The 13,711-nt window shown below is 42.5% G+C and overlaps 1 protein-coding gene across 3 annotated transcripts in view; it reads right to left on the bottom strand.

Annotated features, from left to right (window-relative positions):
* Positions 1-4,763: 4,763 nt before the first annotated feature.
* The window catches only part of EEF2K (eukaryotic elongation factor 2 kinase), a 75,271-nt gene continuing 66,323 nt past the window's right edge, over positions 4,764-13,711 (bottom strand). For 2 of the 3 annotated variants that reach the window (XM_045195347.2, XM_024560585.4), the window contains 2 exons: positions 11,924-12,102; positions 4,764-8,066 (listed from right to left, as the gene is read on the bottom strand). In XM_045195347.2, the coding sequence (XP_045051282.1) occupies positions 7,957-8,066; positions 11,924-12,102 (289 nt within the window). In that variant the 3' untranslated portion in view covers positions 4,764-7,956. Of the gene's footprint in view, positions 8,067-11,923; positions 12,103-13,711 lie in introns of those variants that run through there. The other variant, XM_024560586.3, reaches the window with a different exon arrangement.

Genomic DNA, 13,711 nt, shown 5'->3' with positions numbered 1-13,711 from the left:
CTCAAACTTGTAAGTTAGGTTCCTAGACTTTTTTTTATAAATGCAACTTTTTTTTTGTTTTAATTAAGACTATTTTACCTTTTTCCAACAGATACTACTTAATATTAATAGCTCTGATTCTTTGGAATTGATTTATCTTATACTCATAATGGGGAGAACTAAAGTTGTGCATCAAGTCAGAAAGAAATACACATACTGTAACAGAAAAACAAAAAAGGCTGGTGTGGCGCCGTGGGTTGAGCCATGGACCTGTGAACTGGAAGGTTGCTGGTTTGATTCCCAGTCAGGGTATATACCCACATTGTGGGTTAGGTCCCTGTTTGTGGGCATGCAGGAGGCAACCGCACAGTCTCTCTACCTTACCCTCTCTCTAAGAATAAATAAATTTTTTAAAAGAGTTTATTATTTTTTTTTTTTAGAGAGAGGGGAAGGGAATGAGAGGGAGAAAAACATCAATGTGTGGTTGCCTCTTGTGCGCCCCCTGCTGGGGACCTGGCCCCCAGCCCAGTCACGTGCCCTGACTGGGAATTAAACAGTGACCCTTTGGTTCGCAGGCCCTTGCTCAATCCACTGAGCTACAGCAGCCAGGGCTCAATAAATTCTTTTATTTATTCATTTTAGGAAAAAAACCAACCCAGGACCAACCAGTCTGAGTTCCTTCTGGTCACCTTAAATACTGATGAGTATGTTAGGTAGAAAGACAAATACCCAATCTTTTTGGAACCCTCATTATATTACAGTGAAAATGTTTGCTTACTGCTAAATGATTTCCATAGTGGTAGGACTGTTACATTTATTTACATTTTAATCAACATACAGTAAATGTAACTTAGTAAAAATTATATCTATGTCTACATGCAAGTCCAATTCAGGGCATGTGCCTAGACTGAAGGTTTGATCCTGGTGGTGACTGATCAGTGTTTGTCTTACGTATAAGTTTCTCTCTAAAATCAATAAAAACCATATCCTCGGATGAGGATTTTTAAAAAAGGCCATATGAAATTTTTTACTATGAAATTAACAGCTTAGAATTCTGGTCCCAAATTTTAAAAGGCCAAGGAAAGATCATTGAAAGACTACACATAAATAATCTTGGGCTGTTGGGCTAATTTTTCCACCAAGTAAAGAGAAAAACAATTATAACTGTTCCACTGTGCAGCCAAGGTTTCCTATTCCTCCTACTCCTAGAATTTTCACTATTTTTCATCTTTTTTTTCCCCTGGGAGATTTCCTCAACTATTTTCCAGCCTTCGTATTGTTACTCATTTTTGTGGGTACCTTTCATTTACAAGAACGCTTTTGCTGTGTGAGTCCATGCATGCCCTATTCTACTTAAGGACATTAATAACTTTGATTTTTACAGTTCTGTTCTCCCTGAGTAGTTTCCTCCAAGACATTTTCTTCTGTTGCTTTATATGAAATGTTTTCCTTACACATGGACATTTGGCTGACTGTTTTTTCAAGTTTAAGAATTGGGCTCTCCTAAGAATGGGCGTTTCTGTGGGCAGAAGTAGGACTTGGTGGCTGAGAAACCTGTGAGGTGCTCTGGCCAGCCTGTTTCATTAACAGGAGGCGCCTTTCAGTCTTTTATCTTAGGCTGGTAAGATTTTCTAGAGATTTCTTCAATTGTTGGCCTTCTGTCAGGAATGTCAAAGTCAAGTTACCAGTGCCTGGGAGCACAGGGGAAAAAGAAGTCTGGGGGAGCCTCTAAATCCCATATGGAAACTTCCACTTAACCCTCCTTTCAGTACAGTAGCCTCTAATGCGCCTGGTGTCCTAGCTTCTTCAGGCTGATGGAGAGGCAGCAGGGCTGGCTGGCTCTACAGGGGGCAGGTCTAGTGGTTTGATGCTTTAATAGTCTATTTACCTTTTTTTTTTTAAAGAATTTATTTTTAGAGAGAAGGGAAGGAGAAAGAGAGGGAGGGAAACATTGATGTGAGAAACATTGATCATTTGCCTCTTGTAGGCACCCCAACCAGGAACCAAACCTGCAACTCAGGCATGTGCCCTACCCTGGAATTGAACCAAATACCTTTTGCTTTGCCGAATGATGCCCAACCAACTAAACTGTCAGGCCAGATAGTAACCAAGGCAGGAAGGGGGAGGGAGACATGTCTCATGCATTAATTGAGAAGTCCTGAGTCTGGTCCAATAAGATTGCCAGGCATTTGAACAACACAAGCAAAAATAGAGCAGGAGGAGGGGAGTCCATGAGACCCTGTGCTGGGAAAGGGAGCCTCTGTAGCAATTTTGCTAAGACAGAAAGCCTTTACTAGCTGAGAAAGAAAGCACCTGTAACTGTATATTGATCCCAAGATCTAGAAGGGGGAGAAGGAGGAGTACCTAGAAGCTAGCTAAAGTATATAACTCCTGAACCCCAAATAGTTGGGGCACTCAGATTAGCTGTGCCCACTTGTAGCCTTTCTGCTCAAGGTATTTCATAAGTAAACTTGCTATTTAATTTCCATTATACATGTTGCCTCTTGCTTGAACTCTCTTGTGAGCAAGGCAAGAACCAAAAAGGGGAGTCCCTGACTTGGGTCTCCCTGGTTACATGAGCCACAGCAGTCAGGGCAGATGCTTTAATAGTCTTTCAACTGACCCTAGAGTTTTAGCTCCATTTCATTTCCCCTTTTGGAATGAAGACAGTTCCTCTTGCCAATGCCTCAGTTTTTGGGGGGTTCTTCAGTGATGAAAACTGTATTGTTTGTCAGATTTCCTTACTGCTGACCTTGGATTCAGTCTTCTTGGAGACATTTCTAATTCAATTATAGGCCATCTGCTTTCCAGCATCCAAAACTTTGTTGCTGTTGATGCCTCTTTGTCTTTATCCTCTTGGGCTTATGCCATTAACCCATTTTCTTTCTTGTCATGTAATAATGTGTCTTCAACCTACCCTCACAGCTATGCTAATGTTCAAATTTCTTAAAATTAAAAAATCATCGGCTTGAAACCAAATGATCATACCTATAGCCAAGATTTTCTTAGGCTTTGGATGACAAAACATCTTTAATATACACACTCTGCTTTGAAGCTGATGACAACTTTGCAATGGTAAAGATTATTCTTCCTGTTTTATAGCTGAGAAAAATCAAAAGAAAAAGAAAGGCTCACATACTTTATCTACAGCAGAGGGAGAGCATAAGGACCAAATTTGGAAGGCTTTTTTTTGTTTGTTTAAGATTGTAGTTATATGGGCAAAGGACTTGAACAGACGCTTCTCCAAGGAAGACATACAGAGGGCCCAGAGACATATGAAAAGATGCTCAGCATCACTAGCCATCAGAGAGATGCAAATTAAAACCACAATGAGGTACCATCTCACACTGGTCAGAGTAGCCACCATAAACAAATCAACAAACAAATGGAGAGGATGTGGAGAAAAGGGAACCCTAGGGCACTGTTGGTGGGAATACAGACTGGTGAGGCCACTGTGCAAAACAATATGGAATTTCCTCAGAAAACTAAAAATGGAACTGCCCTTTGACCCAGCAATTCTGCTGCTGGGATTATACCCTAAGAACCCTGAAACACCAATCCAAAAGAACCTATGCACTCCAATGTTCATAGCAGCACAGTTTACAATAGCCAAGTACTGGAAGCAACCTAAGTACACATCAGCAAATGAGTGGATCAAAAAACTATGGTATATTAACACAATGGAATTCTATGCAGCAGAGAGAAAGAAGGAGCTTATACCCTTTGCAACAGCATGGATGGAACTGGAGAGCATTATGCTAAGTGAAATAAGCCAGACGGTGAGGGACAAATGCCATATGATCTCACCTTTAACTGGAACATAATCAACAGAAGAAAAAAGCAAACAAAATATAACCAGAGACATTGAAGTTAAGAACAATCCAACAATAACCAGGGGGGAGTGGGGAGGGGACAGTGAGGAGAGGGGATTGCAGGGACTACTATAAAGGACACATGGACAAAATCACGGGAGAGGGTAGAGGTGGGGGAGGGAGGGGGGTTCAGCTGGGGTGGGGTGGAGAGATGGGGAGAAAAGGCATACAACTGTAATTGAATAACAATAAAGTTTTTTTTAAAAACACTGTAGTTATTTATTTTTAGAAAGTGGGGAAGGGAGAAAGAGCGAAACATCGATGTGCGAGAGGTACATCTGTTGGTTGTCTCTCACATGCCCCCAACCGGGGACCTGGTCCACAACCCAGGCGTGTGCCCTGACTGGGAATTGAACCGGCAACCTTTCAGTTCACAGGCTGGCACTCAATCCACTGAGCCACACCAGCCAGGGCAGCTTTTTTTTTTTTAAGCCCTTTTTTTATTTTTTAAGCCCACAGACACACTTTTTGTTGCTTTCAGAAAGAGGGAGAGAAACATCGATGCAAGGGAGAAGCACCCATAGGCTGTCACACACAGGCACTGGGACCAGGGATCCAACCCACAATCTAGGTAAATGCCCTGATGGGAACCAGAACATGCAACCTTTTCGTTAAGGGATAACACTCCAACCAACTGAGTCACATCAGCCAGGGCAATCTAGAAGGCTTTTTTAAAAAGTCAGAACTGATTAGTAATGTTAAAAGTCAGAAGACCCTGCATTAAAAAAATCCAGTTTTCAACAGCTCTTGAAAAACCAGAAAATGGGGCAATATTGGTTCCACATTCTCCATGGCAAGAATGATTTGGAGCTGAATCACAGTTGCCCCTTTCATATAGGACCCTCCAGTTCACCTCTGCCTCCAGCCAGCTCCTCCACTTGTTTGCTACCAGGAGACATTTGAATTTGAGACTGGAAGGAAAGAAACCATTTTATTTGGAAACATGAAATGAAACTTAATACATATGCAAAAATACATCCGTACCAAAAGCCACTTCTCTGGGTCCCATCCAGTGCCCACCTTCTCTAATGGTTATGCCAGAGACTAGAAACATGAGCAATAGGCACAAATCCACACAGGTAATATGCATATTTTGTCTTCTTTCCCCCACACAAGCTGCATATACTTGTGTAAACATTTGATAACTGGTAAAACATGTCCAGTACTGCAAACAAAAGCACAGGGGTAGGGGAGGAGAGTGAAGTTACTAAAATAGCAAAAGTGTAGTTTATCTGGCCGGATCGTGAAGGTGGCATTTCATGATAAATTCCCACAGTGCCTCAGCGGGAGTGGGAGGGGGAGGGAAGAGGAATATGAAGATGTACCAAAGTTCAGGACTTTTTCCTTTTCACTTTCATAAAGCCTCTCCCCAACCCCCACTTATAGCAAAAATGAAAGGGACATTACAGTCCAATTTAACTTTAAACTTTATTCCCAGGATCCTCTAAATAACAGCATCTCTCAAATCTCAACTCTAGCTTAGTGGCTAACCAGCACTATCCTTGTGAAAGATTCTACCTTTCTCAACATCAATTTCTCTATCTGTGATTGAAGGTACCAGATCAAATCTCCAATTCTTATCTAATCTCCCAGACCTTCACCTACTTCTTGCACTTGAAGACTTGAAGACAGTCTCTGATATTTCCCCAGTTGAGTCTGGACTGTTCTGGTTATTTTGTGTGTGGCGGGGGGGGGGCAGGTAGGAGTGCATACTCAGCATTTGTGGAGAAATAAGATGCTCTGGCAAACTTTAGAAGGCACAAAACCAACTTCTGAAGGTGGAGGAAGTTCTTTTGTTGGCTCAGAAGGATTTCAACATCCTACAGATTATTTTATTCTCAATGGTCCTTAAAGAAGCATTTGCTTAACTCTACATCTAGATCATCACAACCTCCTGGAGGAGAGGGCACCAGCTGCTGGCATTAAGGCCACATGGGTGTGTGGAAATGAAGGGGTGGTGGTTCAAGCCAATTCAGACCATGAGTCATTAACGGGCTGGAGGAACCAGAGCTACAAAGAGGAGGTGCCATGACTAAGACTGGCTCTCCATTTGTTCGTACATTTATTGAACACCTACTCTGTGCCACTGCACGGTGTGTCTGAGCTCTAGAAGCCATAAAATTGAGATAGCTCATGCCCACAGCTTAATACAAACACTCTCAGTCAAGGATTAGAGCAGGGGTTGGAAAACTGCAGCCCAGGCAGGCCACCTGCTTTTGTAGTAAAGATTTATTGGAACACCAGCCATGCCCATTCATTGAGGTGCTGTCCGTGGCTGCTTCTGCTTTACCACAGCAAGGCTGAGCTGCTGCAGAGCCCACATAGCCCACAGAGCCTGAGCTACTTACTTTCTGGCTCTTTACAAAAAAGTCTGCCAATCCCTGTGTTAAAGAAAAGCACTTATGCATAACTAAGAAATGAGATAGATGGTCAGGGAACAAATGATGTGCCTAATAAAGTCTCAGAGAGAGAGAGAAAACTGGCTGAATTAATGACAACAAAAAAGCATGGATTATTTGAGGCTTGAGTACTTTGAAAAGTCACAATAATTTGCTTGTCGCTTATATTTAACATATGCAATTTAACTGTATGCACCAGTTTAAAACAAAAACTACTTTATCTATCACAAATAGAAAGAACGATCACTTCCAACTTCTAGAAGAAACTGGCTGTGAAGAGTCCATATACAAATAAGGGATACCGTCATTTATAGATATTCTAAAGGACTTCCCAAGGGTTATTTTTTTTAGCTCTTCCTGCTATTTTTTCCTTTAGGGCACATTTTAGACTTCGGAACCTAATGCTTGCACAGGTTTATAGCTCCACAGCAAGGACCTCTTTCAATGAACAAATAAGAATGGTTTGTATGTCACACTCTGATTTTTACACAAAGAAAGAGAAGCTCCTTAACCACTTGGGGCTGATCAAAGCAGTCTGTTTTCTTTGCTATATTTGAAATATCAACTGAATCACACTGGTATTAATTGAATTTCTTTTGAAGAAAAAGCTCATTATGTACAATTAACCATAGCCTGGCCTAGTGGAAACTACTAGAATTAATGAATGTTTAGAGTTAGTTCTTCCCCTCTCATTCTCAAACGTGGTAAATCCATCTCAATGGGCTGCTGCTGAAAGCATTCTGCTGTGAATTACAAGGAAATCAGCCTGGCTTCAAGCAGAAAATGCTAAGGAAAAGGGTAGAACATCAGATACTAAAAAAATATGAAGAAGTCCTATACAAGGGGTACTTGCATCAGGTTGTGGATGTTGCCACAGATTTCTACTTGGAAGAGAGGCTTCACTCTGCCAAACCACTGTCCTTCCATGTAAAAGTCTTGAGGCACACCCACTTCCACACTAGCTGGCAGAGGAGTCAGAGGTAGTAAATGTGCATACAAACACCAAACCTGTTTTGTAAAGCCATTTGTGGAAAGCATGCTTAAAAATGGAATTTGGCTGTATTCCAGGAAATCAGTTTCTTTTCAGGAAGAAAATTAAACTAAAAAACAAGAAAACAGTCAGTGTGCATCCCTCTTCCATGGCAGAAGCAGCCAGGGTGTTGTACCATCTCACATTCATGGAACGATGCCATGTATGCTTCCAAATGCTGAGAAGGGAGGCTTTGCACTAAGTTATGACAATACACAACCCCATGGAGAGTTTATATGCAGCAATATGTTCCCCATCCAACTCAGGAAACACGGGTTCTGTGGGCCTAGTCCAGCCTGAAAGCGTCAGTGAGCAAAGCCTCAATCTATTCCAAGGCAGAAAACCACTTTCTTACATCTCATGACAAAAATACAAAAGAACCTCAAAACGATATACTGGTTCATTAGGCTGCTTTTTCAGTCCCCGCTCCCCCCAAGATCCTGCCCTAGGGGACAGCTATAGTGTCTTTGCTGATAGCAAAGACATTTTCTTTGTTTTTTGCAAAGACATTTTCAAGAGTCAAAAAATGACATAAAAAAGTTGATTTACAACACACTAAAAATACTTGCCCATTTCCCCAAAACAACCCCCGACCCTTCTGTAAGTCAGTAGATCTTTTTCCCCCTTATCCCATTGCTTGGGACTGGCCCACAGGGACAGGGATTTCCCTGACCCATCACTCCTCCATCTGGGCCCATGCCTCCTCTGCCTTCTCGTAGTACTGGTTGGCCAGCCGGCCCTTCATGGCTTCCATCGCTGCCTCTGCAGCCCGGGTGTACAAGTCACCTGAAAGACAGCAAAGTGGGCCACAAACAGGTCAACCACCTGGTGTTTTTGCCAGCCCAGTGTCCCCCACACTCTCTGGAAACAGCTTCCAAGCTAATCCTAATCCCCTCTTCCTCCACTTAACCTGGGTGAGCTCTGGGTGGACAAGTAATTAAAGTCTGGCCAATCAAAGAGCCCTCCCCATTCCCTACCAGGTCACAGGGATTGGCCCAGACTTAGGCACATCCATCAGAGTAAGCCATTTCAATGAACATCTGTGACTGGCTTAGGGTTGGGTGGATGATTCCATTGGAGTCAAAGAGAACGAGGCCAAGGACTTTGCAGGACTATTTGGGGAATGTGTGAAAGTCGAAGAAACAAAGATTATAGAAAGCCACATGTCAATTCATGATAGGTCTGGCCATCAAATGAATTTGTGCCACATGAACACATGGTTTTCAGAGCTTTGGGGACTAGAGAATTGAATTATTTGCTTAATTTTTTAAATATAACCTTAAGAAAAAGTTTTAAACTTAGTCTGATCCCATACCTGTGAAATAAGGAGTTCAGTATGCTTATTATGTAATAGAAGAAAAATATCTCAGGTGTATATCAACTGCTGAATGGAGAAACAAAAGGTGGTATATCTATACAATGGAACGTTATTTGACAATAAAAAGGAATGCTGCACCAGGGATGAACCTTGAAAGTATGCTCCGTGAAAGAAGCCAGACACAAAAGGCCACATGTTTGATGATTCCATCTAACACAATGTCCAGAATAGATATATAAACAAAGACAAAAAATAGGTTAGTGGTTTCCAGGAATGAAGGGGGGTGGAATAAGAAGTCACTGCTTAAAAAGGACTGGTTTTCTTTCTGGCATGGTGAAAATATTCTGCAATTAGATAATGGTGATGGTTATGAAACATCGTAAAGATCCTAAATACCACTAAGCGTGTACATTTTAAAATGGTGACTTTTAGGTTATGAAAATGTAAAGTCAAGCCCTGGCTGATGCAGCTCAGTGGACTGAGTGCCAGCCTGCGAACCAAAGGGTCACTGGTTTGATTCCCCGTCAGGGCACATGCCGAAGTTGCAAGCCAGGTCCCCAGGTGGTGGCGCATGAGTAGCAACCACACATTGATGTTTCTCTTGCTTTCTTTCTCCCTCCCTTTCTCTAAAAAAATTAATTAAATATTTTTTTTAATGTAAGCTCAATTTTTTTCCACTGGAGAATATTTTATTATTTTTAAAATATATTTTATTGATTATGCTATTACAGTTGCCCCAATTTTTCCCCCTTTGCCTCCCTCCACCCGGTACCCCCCATTCCCTCCAGCAATCTTCCACTTAGGTCATGTCCATGGGTCACGCGTAGACTGCACTTTGCCATGTATAATACGCACCCACGTTTTTGGCCCAAACTTTCAGGGAAAAAATTTCATTTATTTTTTAATTCAATTAGTTTGTATTTATATTTAGGTACTTGTTTTTTGTGTATATAAAGGAATTTTAGCATTTATTTTGGAACATACGGATAATGTTATTGCTTTCTAGACTTATACTTTTAATGCATAAGCATAAATAAAAGAGTTCAAAACATTAATATAGTGCGGAACTAGCACTACCCATGCATAATACGCATCCTTATTTTTCACTCAAAAATTTGAGCAAAAAAAGTGAGCATTACACAAGGCAAAATACAGGAAGTTCTTTAGATACTCCATTTCCTACACTGTTCTTAACATCTCCTGTCTATTCTGTACCTACCAATTTGTACTTAATCCCTGCATCTTTTCCCCCATTCTTCCCCTTCCACCTCCCAACTAATAATCCTCCAAATGATCTCCATATCTATGATTCAGTTCCTGTTCTGCTTGTTTGCTTAATTTGTTTTTTAGATTCAGTTGTTAGTAATTGTGAATTTATTGCAATATTAATGATCATCGTTTTGATCTTTTTTCTTAAATAATTCCCTTCAGCATTTCATGTATTAATGATTTGGTGATGATAAACTCCTTTACCTTTACCTTGTCTGGGGAGCACTTTATCTGCCCTTCCATTCTAAATAACAGCTTTGCTGTATAGAGTAATCTAGGTTGTAAGCCCTTGCTTTTCATCACTTTGAATACTTCCTGCCAATCCCTTCTTGCTGGCAAGGAGTCTTTTGAAAAATCTGCTGATAGTCTAATGGGAACTCCTTTTCTCTTGCTGCTGCTTTTAAGATTCTCTCTTTATCTTTAACCTTTGAAAATTTTTAATTATGATGTGCCTTGGAGTGGTCCTCTTTGAGTCCATTTTGTTTGGACTCTCGGTGCTTCCTGGACTTGTATGTCTATTTCCTTCACCAAATTAGGGAAGTTTCTTTTTATTATTTTTTCAAATAAGTTTTTAATTTCTTGCTCTTCCTATTCTCCTTCTGGCACCCCTATGATGCAAATGTTGGAATGCTTTAAGTTGCCCCAGAGGCTGCTTACATTATCCTCATATTTTTGGATTTGTTTTTCTTCTTGCTTTTCTGATTGAATATTTTTTTCTTCCTTATGTTCCAAATCATTGATTTGATTCTTGGCCTCATACATTCCACTGTTGGTTCCCTGTAAATTTTTCTTTATTTCACTTAGTATAAGCTTCATTTCAGCCTGGGTCTTTTTTATGCTGTTGAAGTACCCAATGAGTTCCTTGAACATTCTAATAACCAGTGTTTTGAACTGCATCTGTTAGATTGCTTATCTCCATTTTATTTAATTCTTTTTCTGGAGTTTTGATATTTGGGCCATATTTCTTTGTCTCTTCATTTTGGCAGCCTCCTTGTGTTTTTTTCTATGTATTAGATAGAGCTGCTTTCATTCCCTGTCTTAGTAGCATGGCCTATTGTAGAAACAGCACAATGGTAAGTTGGATGGGGGAATCTTAGGTAATTGCCTGGGCAGGGAAACCTGTGTGAATCAGATTGATGGAGTCTCCAACATGGTGTCCCCACTCTGTGGCTCTGTGTGAGGAAGTGCTCAGAATGGGGACAATGCCACTGGTTAGCCTCTGGAGTTTTGTATGGGAGGAAGTTGTCCCCTGGCACTTGCCCTGATGCCAAACTCAATTTCTCCCTGTATGCCACCGGTGCCCTTCCAGCTGCTGCCCCTGTGCTGGAGCCCAAAGGAAGTGAGTCTGCATAAGTTCTAAGCCCATTGGGGACCCTTTAAGAGGAGACCCTTGAGAATCCCCCAGCTTCTTCTGCTGTCCCAGCACTCGCTGGTTTTTACGGACAGAAGGTATGGAGACTTATCTTCACGGCACTGGAACCCTGGGCTGGGTGGTCTGGTGTGGGGCTGACATCCCTCCTCTCGAGGTATCCCTCCTGATTTTTATCCACCACATGTGGGTTTGGGACCACCTGTTCCTCATCTCCGAGTCTCCCTGTATCTCTGTCCCTCCTACCCATCTGGATGAATGTGACTTCTTTAATTCCTTGGTTGTCAGACTTCCAAGCAACTCAATTTTCTGATGATTCTGGGTAATAGTTGTTTTGTAGTCTAGTTGTAATTTTTGCTGAGGTTGTGTGAGGAGGAAAGCCTTATTTAACTACACCTCCATCTTGACTGGAAGTCCTCAAGTTTTTTTTATTAAAAAAAAAAAAAAACACCCAAAACCCATGCCCCTAATATATAACCATCAAAATAAAAATGTTCATCTGCCCACCAGCTCCATGAAGCCCCCTCCTAAGCCAGCACCATATGGGTATCCTGCCTAGCAAAATAGACGGTCCATATGAATCTTTCCCCCACTAGTACCTCTTGCCATAATTCCCAGTGGGACAGGAATTACGTTCCTCCCTGTCCAGCCCTGTTCTACAGCAGGGGCAGGTTTGCCGAGCCCTACCTGATCTCTGTGGGTCCTTCTCCAGCCCGAAGCCGCCCTCAGACAGCATTGCAGCCTCCCTGGCCAGCAGCACGTACCGGGGCTCATCTTGCATCCCATCATATTCACCGCCCTCATCACAGTCCGTTGTGTCTAGGGCGGTGTTATACCAGTGCAGAGCCTCTGGCCAGTCTTGGGACCTTGGCAAGAGATGAAGAGGAAAGAGGGAGGCTACCATGACAACCGGGCAGGAGGGAGAAGGCCCGCCATCAGGAGGAGGAAGTCAGGGATCCCAGGGGACCACCACCTATGAATCATGACCCACAGCACCTGATGGCACCACATCTAAGGGTCATTGTTTACACTGTATATTTTTACACTTACTGAGATAGCAGTCTTTAGCTTTACCTAATAAAATTGGTATATTACAACAATTTTCCAATGGTGAAAACAGCATTCTGAGGAAGAGATGCATTTTTCCACTTTGGACAAGATAGCACCCTGTGGACTAGCATAAGCAGTAGCTGGTATCCCAGTCATTCTGCCCTATGATTTGGATAAGAGAGGAGGTGGCAGGGGCAGCCAGGATGGGGGGGAGGGCGGTGCTTGCCCAGGCTTCCAGAATCAGCTGAGGGAACAGCAGTCTTGTGCCCCATCTTATGCTAGGCCCATGCAGTAGGTTCTGGCTGCCTCTAGCACAACGCAGGGCTTCCCCAGGAAGAGCTGGATCCCTCTCTAGCTCTGCCCCTCTAGTCCCTTCTCTTTCTCCTGCTACAGCATGTGAAAGGCCAAACCAAGAACACACAGGTTCCAACCAAAGGTAAACACAAAATACAAAGCAAAGAGGGCAGCAGCTCTTTCTCTTTGGGTGTGCCAACTTCATTACCAGGAATGTAAGTATTTATAGTACATCAGGAAAGAGCAAAGAGAGATGCAGATAAGAATGTCTATGGGTCTCATGAAGTATTCCAGTACAAACAGCTACAATGACTTGCTGTCCCCTCCTCCGAGGCCCTACCTGACCCAGCTCAGCTCCTGGTCTTAGCTCCTGCTAATCTCCCTCCATGCTAGGCTCTCTGTTCCCAGACATGCCAGCTACTACTGTCTGCTCCTGGGCCTTCACTGCCGCTCTGTCTGCTTGGAACGTTCTTTCCCCCTCTTTCCACACCTGGCTTCTCATCCCTTCAACCTCAGCTCATATGTCACCTATTCGGAGAAGCCATCCCCAAACACCCGATTTCTACAATTGCCTCAATTTGTAATTCTCCTGTTTTCTTATTCACTGTTTATTACAGTTCCCCCAAGAGAATGAAAGCCCCAGGAAGGCAGGGACCAATGAAGGGTAAACACATAGGTAGTTGTGAAAGCCTTGAGGAGCTAACCCTGATTCCACTTTGTTTTATAGAAAAGAGAAAATCTTTTTAAAATTTTTGGTGGCACACCAACAAGCTAAGGTTTTAACCTTTGTCTGGAAGCCACTAAACTAGATTTTACCCCTCTCACTCCTGACCCTTCCTGGTCTTGAAGGGCAAAACAGAACTGCCCTGAAACTATTAAATGAAAAAGAGGGGAAGGGCCTAGTCTCTCCCACCCACCGCCAACCCCAACTGACTCCACAACCAATGGTTAGGGTGCCCATCCCTGCTTTGGAATTTGCAATGACTTTTCCTTGCCCTACTAGGTGGTAACTTCTGAGAAGGTGGAAACCCCTTACATGCAAGTTTGGGCCTACCTGGGGCCCTGCCTTATCCAGAGTGGCCCTCAATTAATACTCCCTGAATAGAAGATGCTGGAGCTGCTTGGAATGAG

This window comes from Desmodus rotundus, chromosome 1 (assembly GCF_022682495.2).
Source record: "Desmodus rotundus isolate HL8 chromosome 1, HLdesRot8A.1, whole genome shotgun sequence".
Lineage (NCBI taxonomy): Eukaryota > Metazoa > Chordata > Mammalia > Chiroptera > Phyllostomidae > Desmodus > Desmodus rotundus.
This window is presented reverse-complemented; position numbering and strand designations above follow the sequence as displayed.